Source organism: Seriola lalandi, unplaced genomic scaffold, assembly GCF_002814215.2.
Source record: "Seriola lalandi dorsalis isolate HSWRI2012SDOR001 ecotype SW California unplaced genomic scaffold, Sedor1 jcf7180002054443, whole genome shotgun sequence".
In the NCBI taxonomy this organism is placed as follows: Eukaryota; Metazoa; Chordata; class Actinopteri; order Carangiformes; family Carangidae; genus Seriola; species Seriola lalandi.
Window position 1 is genome coordinate 1,215,879 of NW_019524996.1, and position 12,920 is coordinate 1,228,798.

The window sequence follows — 12,920 nt, forward strand, 5'->3', positions numbered from 1 at the left end:
CTAGTTCAAATGGCTTCATGTTGTTTTAATGTTCATGTTTCATGAAGCCTGAATGCTGAAGTCTGAGGCGTGGAGGGTGACTCGACCTCCAGAAGCCAGCCTAATTCTAGAGAGTTCAGTTTTGCAACGGTAAGTCACACACGTGACATATGCTCAAGTCACAAGGTACCATTGTTTATGACAAACACCCCTGGGATCTGATGCTGAAAAGTACCATTAATTAGATTACTGATCTGATGTTACCAGCATCTACAGTACAAAATAGATACAGCAAGAGGCTTCCAGTAATGAACAGGTTGTATCATATATTTTATTAGACATAAGACACTGATTAAGACTCAATAAAAACTGTTGGTCAGTTGTGATGATTTTAAATTAACATGTTTGATGAATCTATAGACAAATACATTCAAAAACTATAATAAAGGAAAACACTAACTCAAGTTGTCTAAGCAGGGTTCATGTGTATACAGTATACCTTTGGTGAAAGGTATGAAGCATTGACTTGACAGAGTAAAATAAATGCAAAGCAAAAGAAAAGGCCGACATGTAATGTTACTGTGATAAAGGCACCAAATTGTTGATATCATTAATTACTTTCATTTGACATTCCTTCTGTACAGTAAGTAGCTAAAAAAAAAAAAAAGAAAAGAAAAAGATTCTGTTGACAAAGCACCCAGCCAAATCTCAATAAGCACATACTCTGGACTTCATGAAGAAGAATCCTTTCAGGGTTCCACAGATGACAAATTAAAATGCCTCGAAGCCGTAGTAGTCATGTTGTGAGTGTGATGTGGTCATTCACAGCATCAGTTACAGCCATAAATATGCTCCATAGAAATATTGACTAAGTGTCTTCATGCCGTATTTCTCAAGATTAAAAAGCAGAATAATTTGCTCTCTTTGGTTCGACTCCACATAATTTGAACAGGATTTCAGACATTTTTCTGAGGTTCGTCATAACACTGAGGTGCAGAAAACTTAATAAGCTGGAAGTGATATCATTAAAAGATTAAACACATAATATAATGCTTCATATGTAAGAAATGACAGAAAACCCTCATTCAGCACCGCATCTCAAGCCTGAGGGGAGCCCAGTACTAATGTCATATCAGTACAGTAGTAACTTTTTTTTGTTTTTGTTTTTTGTTTTTACCACAAGGCCACTTGAGGTTAATGGCACAAACGATAACATTAGTCAGTGCACAGCATCCAGCATCCTAATTTATGAGCAGTTCCATCATCTTGGTTTTTTCTTTTTTAACTGAGCTTGCTAATGCATCTGCAACACTAACTAACACTAACCTGATTTGATACTTGGTTTGACCTCCTGCCTGATTTCAAAGAGCAAAACAGACACAGTGTTTAAAAACCCTCTGTAATAGCCGATAACTAATAATGTTAGCTGATAGATTTTTGCACCCTGATACAGGAGATGAGGTCAAACTGAGAGCCTTTCGCTGGTTGGATCAGTGGTGTCTCCCTCTAGTGGCACTTTGACAGCGAGTGACTTCTTTCCCCATCTAATCACAGTGTAGTTAGGGAAAATAAAGTTCGTGGAAAACAGCTTTTACCCATTCAAATTACATGTTTCTTGAAGATATGGCTGTGAATTGTGAGTTTGTTTTAGGGCAGGTGCACCAGAGAAACATAATTAAGCCATTTCAGTGAAAACAGACAAAAAAAAAAAAAAAGCAGCAAATCAATGGCTAACAACGTGTGCAGTAAGATAAGGCTCAGTCACGCCGTTGCGTCTGTTCTTTTGTAAAAAGTAAAATAGATGCCCACACACTGAGGATCAATCCATCTTCATCTGAGTCTTCATGTTTGAGTAAAGTCCACCCTGCCATGAGATGCCTTCAGAAAACAGGTCTCATTGCACGGTGAGAGACATGGCGAAATAATTACAGGTCCACCTCAAAAATATGTTTGTGATCACACTTAAAATAAAAAATAACATTGATGAAGTTTAAGAATAAGGAACAACATTGTCTTTGACAAGCACATTACTCCTCTTCTCATGTGCCTGAAATGTGCGGTCACATGTCTCACATCTCCAATGCTTAGAAGTGCAGTCTTTTCTGTTACTGTAGCACATCCCTTCAGCTTAGCTGCATCACAAGGGTACAGCTACGCCCCTTTTTTTGGGGTTCAATATACTTTTAAAAAAAACAAAAAAACAGTAGTGATACCTCCAAACCAGCTGTGGCACAGTTTGATGTCTCTCCTGTTTTAAGTGAGGTGGTGGTGGGAGCGGTGAGAGGGCCGCAGGTCAGCGATACGTTGGCGTAAATGGGACATGAATTCAAACATGGTGGCGGCCAGACTCTGGTGGATGAGGTAGCGGGGCAGACGACCCTGATGAACCAAAAGAGTAAGTGTTAGTTGTTTTCTCCTCTCATATTATATTATAATTTCTTTTTTCATTTTTTCTTTGTCTCATCATTTCCTGTAATTCATACGCTCAGGCTTGTTATTTATATAATTCTGTTAATAGATTCTAGTATAATTACAGACCAATCATGTTTAAAACCCCATATTTCTTCTATCCTCATTCTATTTTTCTGCTTCCTGTCACTATTTGCAGCTGTGACAACAACTTCTCTAAATACAGACAGATTGTACAGGGTTCCCAAACATCCTGGAAAACATTTGACCAGTTTCCAGTCATGAAAAACATATGGAAAATTAGACAAAAAGTAAAATGTCCCGGAAAATATTGCATGTCCTGGAAAATTATTTCAACAGTCTCTTATTTTCGGGCAAAGTTATTTTCAGGGTCATGTTGCTGTTGAAATGGTTGGCTAGTTTATGGACAACAGTACTTTTGAATAGGCTGCTATCTGTTTTGTTTGGCAACGCTGTGAACGCATCACATGCTGCAGGCTGGATGCTTTACAACCTAAGTGGCCAAAAAGTCGCTTTATTCTTTAAATATATGCAAGTTACTGTTGGTTGCTAACTGTGGTAGTTTTTATTAGGTTTATTGATTAATGTATTCTTCCCAACTTGTTTGAAACTGTTGAATAATGGATTAGCATGTTTGCTTCAGCTGCTTGTTAGCTTGTTTTACCTGTAGTTAAAGGTTTATGGTTTGTGATTCAACTCTGGCGGAGCAAAGGTTTCTAATGTGTGTTGCCTCATTGCTGAGAGCTGTATAATAATAAATAGGAAAATGGGGTCAATACAATGAATGGTAGCCCAACTGCATGTTAGTCAAACACTGACTAAATACTCGTTTACAACGACACTGTTTACTATGTTAGCATCTTTGTTAGTGTCACCAGGTAAAACAGACCATAATATGACATGAAATGTTTAACTTCTGTAGAAGTAGCTCACAGTGGGTGTGAATAACCAGATTAAAAATCTCACTTCCTGTTACTAGGAAAGGAGCTAAAGTGTGATAAACTAAGACCCAGCAGCAGTAAATTCAACTGAGTCGTACATTTAGCTGTAAAGTTCGGTCTCGATTTGTCAGTAGGGGAAATTATCGGCTATTATTTTGTTATTGGTGTTCAGGCAGCAATGGTTAATATAATTTATAAGAAAAAGTGAGTCAGGTTATAAATTATTAATGATGATGATAATGATAAATTTTATTAACAAAGTTGTTGCGATCAATTTGTGATAATTTCACAATTGAGCATGTTACTGATTTAGCCATGTATAGACACCACTTATTTTAAACTCAGACTTCCACAGATAGGAACATATTGGTGTAAGACGTGATTCCTGTCCGTCATATGAACTACATCATCACAGTAAATGTCTCGGAGAATGAGGGAACCCTGTTTTACTAATCTTAAAAGGGACAGACCTTCCCTTCTTGTCTCAGACATCAAAGAAACGCTAGAGTAATTGCAGCGTGTTTGTTTTCACCTTCAAGTCTGTGTTGAGGATCCAGATGAAAGTGCAGACGGACGGGTTACTGCTGGACTTGAGGACCACAAATCCTCCTGGACCATTCTCTCCCCTGAGGCCGGCAACAGAAGCAGAACAGAAGACAGAGAAGTTAAAGAAATTAAACTAACACAACTGAACTTTTATTAAAATCGATATAATTTTCTAATTTACTGGATCAGTGACAAGGAGCCCGACTACAGGCGTGTTCTGACCTGACGTAGCGACCGCTCGGGGGTTTGGCGTCATGTTCGGTTGCCATGCCAGCAGACAGGTAGCAGTCTCGTTTGCGCTCCACCCGTCGGACATTAACAAAGTCCCTGAAGGAAGAAAAATCAATCGGACAATCAATGGACGCAGGAGACAGAAGATAGGAAGAAAAGATGTCAGAAAAGAAAAAAGCCACATATTGAAGCCTGCTGATCTACCTCGCAGACACAACTCCCCCTGCTGCTCCAGCAGAGACGTCATATGATACGAGAGTGTTGTCGTCAACCCTCTGGAGGATCTGAAGAGAAGGCAGGAGGCACTGTTAGACTTGTTAGACAGCAATGAAAAAATGTTCAAAAGGACAGAAAGATGAATAAAAAAAAATAAAAAAAACATGTCCACGTCGTCACCTGGCAGGCAGAAACCGTTTTGTTCCACTGGACCATTTTCTCTGGTTGCAGAATTACCTCCTGATACACAAGCTCAGCCTGACACTGCATAAAGGCCTGAATAGAAACAATAACACACATCATCTCATTTAGCATCATTTCAGAATAATGGTCAGACTAAAAAAAAAAAAAGAAAGAAAGTAGTGTTAAAAACATGGGGAAAAATATATGTGAACATCAATCCTAGTACTTGGTTGCAGCCTATTTTCTGGCCCTGGTTTTCTGGCACAGTCTTTTCTTTGTTGTTCACATGATCTCCAGAGGCTGAGGTCAGCGCCATGGATTTCACAACACTAATTTTAGACTCTGATAGCCATTTCACAACCAGTTCTCATGTGTGTTTACGATCATTGTCCTGATGGAAAACTGCCTCATGTTATGTTTTCCTCCGCATCTTATGAAGGAGTCCTCTGTTCCGAGACAAACCAACAGCCTTGACTTCTATAATACTGCGATTTACTTGCTCAAACCACATCTTCATTACATCACTCTTAGTATAATGAGTGTGACTCGAGATTTATGTAGAAACAGAACATAAGACAAATTGCATTTAATTACATCCACCAACAGAAAGTTTAAAAAGGTGAAATCAGAGTTCATTCCCATTCTCAACCATTTCAAAATATAAAATTAAAAGACCCCCTGTGGAGTTTTTCCACCAGTGGTAGCAGTATGGAGTCAAGTTTTAACATGTTGGGCCCCATTTTGTTTATATCACGCATGTGCATGTGCATGTGCATGTGCATGTGCATGTGCATGTGCATGTCCATGTCCGTACAGGTGATACGATACACATCTCTGCTGTTAGTTTCATGTTTTTTGTTGACCAAAGTTTGTGGTACTTTGCCAAGAAACATAACAATGCACCAACAGGGTGCAGAAAATAAATATTTTAAATATTTCAAGACATGTCTGTGCAAATGTTTTACAGGAGAGAAATCCCTTGAGATACACACATAAGAAAACTGAGTGTAAATGTGATTGTTTGCTTACATGAAAACTAATATTCTGTGCTACTGTAACCAGATATCTGATTAGAAGAGAAAAACAATGTTTTTTTTTAATTAACATTAAAAATAGTTTAGTACAGCAGAAGCACAGCAGCTGCTTCACTTAATGTTATAGAAGGGAAAAAAAACAAGACTTAACATATTCTACAATCAGCAAGGTAAATCTGTAGGTCAGACTGATCTATTGATCAGTACAGTACATATCAACACATTTTAACACAGCAGACTTGTGTCTATGTCTAAAATAAAAACAACCTGAGGTTGCTCTGGCTGTGACTTAGTTGTTTATCATTTACAGCAATAACTCCTCAAGTTACAGCATCAAATTCAAACAGCCTTCAGTTATGGAGCATCCTGTACACAGCAGCTTCCTCTCAATTCCTCTATGAGAGATTACACATGTTAAAAGGAAGCCCTTTGTAACATGACTCTAGTTTCTCTGAAGCTGGTGTGACAGCACCAGATGTGTCTTTAATGACTGATTTAACACCCATTAGTCTCGGTTATTTTACCCTCTAGAGGTTCATATACAGCGCATCATCTGTAAAGTGAACTTAATTAAGTTATGGTGGAGTGTTATAAAAGGATTAAAAGCTGCACTGACCTGATCTGCTCTTTAATGTGACAGAGTACAAGGCAAAATCAGACGTATACATAAAATGTCAGTGAGACATATTAGATCCTACATGTGTCCATATGGTAAATGCAGTACAGTATTATGAGTCTAAACAAGATTCCTTTGGGTCACTACTGGTGTGTTGTGATGGTTTGGTTTCACAATGAATACACAGGGGGCGGCTGTACCTTGAGAATGAAAGTCTTTCCATGGAAGGGAATCTCCAGGGTGTAGACAGAGTCTCCCATGTCCTGACATGAGACAAAATACTATTAGTATCATCATGCTTTTGCTTTCATTTCAAGGATAAAAACAACTCACTTCCTCAAAATACTGAATGATCTCTTGAGCCAAGTCAAGTTTATTTATATAGCACATTTCATACAACATAAAATCAATGTGCTACAAGATAAACTGGAGTGAACAATGTGGTGTGGCTAGAGTTAAGGCTCGATTGGTATTTCCAGTGTTTGCAGGTTGCTAACATATCTGGTTTGACTGAGTTCAGCATTAATCAGATAAGTTCATGAATCCCTCCTTCGCTGCTTTTCTTATCAGCAAAGAACTGTGATCAAACCATTTTATTAACACGTTAGTACAGCGGTTCCCAACCTGTGGGTCACAAATGTATTGCAAGTGGGCCAACAAATCATTTTAAAAAAAACAGTACAATTTTGGTGAGTAAATGTAATTATATAAATATTTAGAAATAATTTTTTTTTAAAATGTTTCAAAACAAAGAGATCTTTAAAAACATTAAAAATGTTTAAAAACTCCTTTCAGTGGTTTTTATTTGTCGTTAAGGCCCATCACTGTGATAAACCAATGATAGGAACGTTTATGTTGTCGCCAGCCTACATGTTTCCCCTGCTTTCGGTTCAGTCCTGAATGTTTGATCGTTATCATTAAAATAAAAAGCTCTGAGAAGGTATTATTTGGTCTCCGTATTTTTATGGGGTCAGATGTGGGCCTCCAACATTTTTGAGATTTTAAAGTGAGCCATGAGTTGGAAAAAGTTGTGCTGCAATAAAATATGTGATATGTGGCTACGTCCACACTACTAGGTTTTAGTTTTAAAACTGGCGTACAGTGGAGTTTTCAAGCGCCTAAAAGAGAGACTTATGGAAACGCTGCCCTGTTTTAGATCGAAAGCTCTGGGGTTGGGTTGTCGTCTGGACCGGCAAAAAAGGGTGACCTTTGGAAACGATGATGTAGACGCCCACAGTCGCTCCCTGATTGGGTCTCATCAGCCAGAAACTACCAGTGGTGAATACTGATATAGATATTTGAGAGTTAAAAAAATAATAATAATAATCTGAGAATTATATTTTCAACATAAACAACTGATATAATTTTTTTTTTTTTTCACAGAACTGTAACGAAGATAAATACTAAGCTGGACATTTTGCAGTTGAAAAATCAACTTGGCCAATTAGTCAGTCCAATCAGTGCCATCTCCAGATTCATTAAACTGATATTATATTTCCAAACAGAGTAGCAAAACACAAAAAAATATTTTGGTGACTTTAAATATTCAGGAGTTCAACACTTCATCAGTGTCTCACGCTCATTTAAGCAGCCACATATTTATTGTAGTTATACACACAGGCTGGAAACACTGAAGCCTTGAAGCCTTCGAAGATGCTTCAGGTTGGGTTCACATCCAGTGTAGACAGATGTACAGATATGAACTTGTGTGTGAGATTGAAAACGACAGCTGAGTTGCCAATGGTGTAAATGCATTCAGGGCAAGCTGGGATCAGAGTATGATTGGATCAGCCATACCACATTTGGAGGTGGTCAGGCTCACATTGTGTTCGGATCTCAGCCAGTTATAAATGCAAAGACCCGTAGATCAGATGTCTTTATCCAGATACATATCATGTTAATACCAGGAGTAAATGGGCTCAAGTCAAGCCAGTGAAATGTCCTTGAACCTGCATCCCAACCAGAGAGCGAGAGGAGACATGTTTCTTTTGGATAAACCAAATATAATAAAGCAAAGTCATACACTCACATTGTTTTTTTCAAATTTCCAGTTTTCCTCCTGGGCTAGGATCTGTTCCACCACGGACATGGCCTCACGACCCAGTCTAACGTACTCCTTCTCCTAGAGGGGGAGAAAAGACGATAGACAGAGTCACAGTCATCAGGTGAAGATGTAAGAAGGTATAACAGATGAGTATAAAGACTTTAGAAACTGATTCAGGTACCTGAGCAGTGACAGCTCTGCGCCCGAGACCCTCCTCATCCAGATCCTCTTCAGAGCCTGCAGATACAAGTTCAGGGCCAAAACTCAGCTTGTAACTCAGCTTGAGAAATGTACAAACACACTGGGAAGAATAAACCTGCTAAATCAGACTCTGACTTAAGAGGCTGACTTAACATTTACTCATCTATAATCACCTGCGACAGATTCAGGTGGAGAGTAGAACTGTCCGTCTGAAACGGCGCGGGGATAGATCATAGGGGCACGTTCACAGGCTGCGTTCACCACTGCTAGGTAAGCTAAGGTCAAAGAGAGAGAACTGTTAAATAAGGAGAAACTGGTTTCTAACAAGTCGACTTCAGACTTCAGTCCGGCGTCTCTCTCTCACCTCTTTCGTCATCTGCTTCCTGCGTGAGCACCTTGAAGTCAAGAAACCAGGTCTCCAGCCAGGCCACCACAAAAGAGGTGATGGGCAAAACATAGCCAAAGGCATTCTGGGATAGGAGCTGTGTAGAGACAGAACATATGTCATCCTGTGGCTGCACAGCATTAAAAAGGACTATCACAACATCCACAACAGATGTGAGAGTTGCACTTTATGTTGCCGTTTTGAATATAAAAAGTTCACTGAGTTATTATAAATGAAATAACTTGATATTAGATGGAGGGAAATCCAGATGACAATATCTGTTTGATTCTCTGTGGTGCATAAAACAGTAAAACCAATAAAACTCTCATCATCGGATAGTACATTACTGGCATAAAGCAGAAGTGAAAAAGCTGAAGTGGTTTTAACAGCATCTGCTTGCACTACAAACACACACACACACACACACACACACACACACACACACACACAACTGTTCAAGTGTCACACTCACATTAGATACGATAACCTTGACAACAAGGAAGACACTGGTCACTAAAGTGGTAATCTGTGGAGGAAGGAAGGTTTGAATTTCTGTCATGATGCATATCCAGCACTGAAAATATGAGATTTTACAGTATTTCATCAGAGCGTGTGTGTGTGTGTGTTTGTGGTCACTTACCGCAATAACCCACCAATGCTTTAACCGAAAAGCAGCATAACCCACTTGTAGACACAGGAAACGAAACACAGCGAGGAGCTGAGACAAGCAGGAAGAAACAGAAGAAACAGGAGCTCGGCCATTTAAAGGTATCACATGCTGCAGACATATTGGCTTTGTTAACATTTTCTGCTCTTGTGTCAATAAATGCAGACATGTGACCAAACTCAACAGCTCATTCAGATACTATAAATCACGCTGTATGACAATGAAATCAAATGAAATGTACACAAGAGATTTGGATTGAACCACTTACAAAGATGTCAAAGAAGGAAGACTTGAACTTATAACGGACAACCTCATTTTCTAAACTGTCCCAGATTGTGCTGGAGATCTGCAGGAGAACAGAGCAGAGTCCACATCAGAGTCAAAACTGAGTCTTAACCACCGCTGCTGCGGCCAAACAAAAAACAAACACTCACGTTCAGCTCAATAATCCAGAGGAGTGAGATGAAGAGCAAATCGAACGTCACAAAGAGGCAGAAGGTGCGCCGGACATCAGAGATGAGCCTGCGCTCTGCAGGTGGTACGAACAGGTACGGGGAAGGGAGGGACAGAGAAGTAGAGTAGGAAGCGTTCAGGGAGGCGATGGCAGGGAGACTGCCCCCAAGCTCCCCATACTCTCCACCCGGCATTCCTGCGGTGAGACAGGAAACTCCCCCCTGCAACAAGGGAGATAAAGTTGGTGAGTAATGTTGGTTACATTTAGTATCACTGTCCGCTCTGAGGGGAGAATATGCAAAAAATGGGGCTAAAAAATGCAATATTATATTAAACCCACTTTAAGCTGAAATATTAGACCTATGATATTATTCAGTGACAATGAAAACAATCGGGTGATGATTCATTGTCATCGTCAAATCTAGATGAAGACGAGACACACAACTCCTCTCCAGCGCACAAGTTTTCAGCTACTTTGATGAGCTTGCAGTGAAGCTCACAGTGGTCTGTGCCTCGCTCTGTGTGTGTGTGTGTGTGTGTGTGTGTGTGTGTGTGTGTGTTAAGAGTTTCCAAAGTTAGAAAGAGATAAGAGCAGCGAACACAGCAATGCATAAATATCCTTCACTTCTCTCTCTGCTCTGCACTCAGTCTCATGACTTCCACACCCAACCACAGGCCAATTCATCAGGTTTAAGATCCAGAAGTACACATGATCCATTTGTTATATTCTGATGCTATTTTATAGTAAAATGCATTTTCCTTGTTCACTGCTACATCATCTAGATAGTTGTGGTTAAGAGGTGGTTATGCTCTTTCTACATACAGACCCACAATCAGTCATCTGCAATGTTACATTAGCTCTTCCCCCATTGACATCATTAAAACCCCTTTAAAACCCCTCTCCTATCGTTAGGCTTTTAATTAACATCATGAAGTTATAACTGACCACACTCCATCTTTTATGTGTGTGTATTTATTTGTTCTCTGTGCAGTGCATTTGTTTTCATGATTTTATCCGGATATTCTATACTTTTATTAATGTATTTATATCCTCTGATTTATGTCTGTTTTTATTTGATTGTAATCATCAATCACATAATCCTATAAAGTAATCTCTATATAAATTACTTTGGTCAACGTTTGTTGTCGTTTTTGTTTAATTTGATCACTGACTCTGCAATATTACATTTAAACTAATGTCTTTCTCTTGAAGATGTTCCTGTAAAGCTGCCAACTCCATGACAGGGACAGAGACTACAATCTGGTCTACACTGAAAATGAATATTCTCTGTGTAAATAAATTAATATCAAATTAAATCATTTGTTTGCCAGGTGTTTGGAAGTTGGCATATGATGCAGAATTTGATGTGAACTTAAAACTCAGCCTACTTCAAGTACAGTTTAGTGGTGGATCATTTATTGCACGACAACCTCAGATTCTTGGCAGAACAACAAATCTGATTATTGTTAACCCAGTGACTCACAACCAGTGACTGAGTATCATTTGTTTCTTGGACTATTCGTAGACAATCAACTTGATGTCAACAAGCATCATGAGTCATCTCAGGTTTATTTATTTACCTCGCAGAGCTACAGTTATCAGCAGTTGCATAGGAATCTTTTCAATGTTTAAAATTCATAATAATTTTCAGACCCCCCCCCCCCCCCCCCCCCCATCTCCTCCCCTCACTTCTGCTCGTAAACAAACAACTATGTAGAGTCTGTCTCTCAGCTAGCTAACTTACCGTTGTTAACAAGACACACACAACACAGACAGAAAATAATCACCAGAGCCGCTGCTCCACTATTGCAGTTAACACTTGTAAACAAGCGCAGACGACCAGAAAGGACAGACGGAGAACAATTTGCTAGCTACTCCAGTTAGCTTTTACTGGCTAACCACCATCGTCTCTATGCAAGTTAGTTTCACTGGCTAACTGTTACACCGTGAGAAAATGAAATAGACACGTGATGTGTCAAGTGGACACTTACGGGAAGTGACGCCAAGACACAAGAAAATACAGTCAACTTAACCCCGCATCAAATTATCTCATGAAGCCCCCAAATTAAAGCATGAAACTCACTTGATTTATCGCATCATCATCGCACAGCAAGTCTTCCGGTTCGGACCATTCAAAGAAGACACGTCGCGGCAAGATGAGTCACTGCCTCTCTTCAGCACGGCGAAACCCACGTGACCGCGGACTCCAGTGCCCACAGTTTGTAACCAAATATCCTGTATACAGTTTGTAACCCCGGTTCAATGTATCGACACAACCTGTGCAAGACTGTTGGCCTCCACCTAGGGACTACAAATGAAAATGTGATTCTAGCTATGTCTGGTACAATACATGTGTTATGCATACAATAAATAGAAATGAACAAATAAAAAATTAGTGGATGGGTCACAATGTGATTGTAGGCTGGGGTGACATAGCATGTTATGTATTTAGAGACAATTAGATATTTAGATAAAATAATAATAATAATAATAATAATTATTATTATTATTATTATTATTATTATTATTATTATTATAACCATCATCATCATAATAGGGAAATGGTTTGTGGTTTTTGTTGGTTTTCATGCGTTCTTATTTTATTATAGTTTAATATGCAATCTAGTTCTGTTGCAGTATATTGTTTAATGAAAATGCAGTTGGTATTAGGTGTATAATGTGTAGTAATGAATAAACCATTACTGTTTTCTAAGTTAGAAGATTTAGTGAATCAAGTGTGCTGTTGTTTCTGCATTTGACGTTTAATAGAATTGCTTATAATCCTGGGTACACAGTGTCCTCTTCTGTCCAAAGCGCGTAACTGCAGCACGTTTATTGTTTTATTTTGAAAGTATAACCGGAAGTATCCCTGTGCTTGTATCAGAGACAGTAGAGAAATCTTTGCTTATATTACTAAAACTAGTTAGTCTATCTTCCCGTCATTCACACCAAACGTCCGTCGAGGACGTTCAAAATAAAATCTTTCAAAGTAG

The 12,920-nt window shown here is 39.0% G+C and overlaps 1 protein-coding gene across 7 annotated transcripts; it reads right to left on the bottom strand.

Annotated features, from left to right (window-relative positions):
- Positions 1-285: 285 nt before the first annotated feature.
- stard3 (StAR related lipid transfer domain containing 3) lies at positions 286-12,137 on the bottom strand. 7 transcript variants are annotated; one of them, XM_023411015.2, is made up of 15 exons: positions 12,011-12,137; positions 9,908-10,147; positions 9,742-9,819; positions 9,447-9,524; positions 9,279-9,332; positions 8,786-8,903; positions 8,595-8,696; positions 8,402-8,457; positions 8,206-8,298; positions 6,377-6,439; positions 4,524-4,619; positions 4,332-4,411; positions 4,119-4,223; positions 3,883-3,976; positions 286-2,358 (listed from the first exon to the last, which is right to left on the bottom strand). In XM_023411015.2, exons 2-15 carry the CDS (start codon positions 10,118-10,120, stop codon positions 2,233-2,235), a joined length of 1,356 nt encoding a protein of 451 aa, XP_023266783.1. In that variant the 5' UTR covers positions 10,121-10,147; positions 12,011-12,137; the 3' UTR covers positions 286-2,232. The 7 variants fall into 7 exon arrangements, with proteins under 7 accessions (XP_023266783.1, XP_087031426.1, XP_087031427.1 ...); XM_087175300.1 differs by having other exon boundaries at positions 9,447-9,584; XM_087175301.1 differs by having other exon boundaries at positions 9,447-9,584; positions 11,919-12,020.
- Between the last annotated feature and the right edge of the window lie 783 nt (positions 12,138-12,920).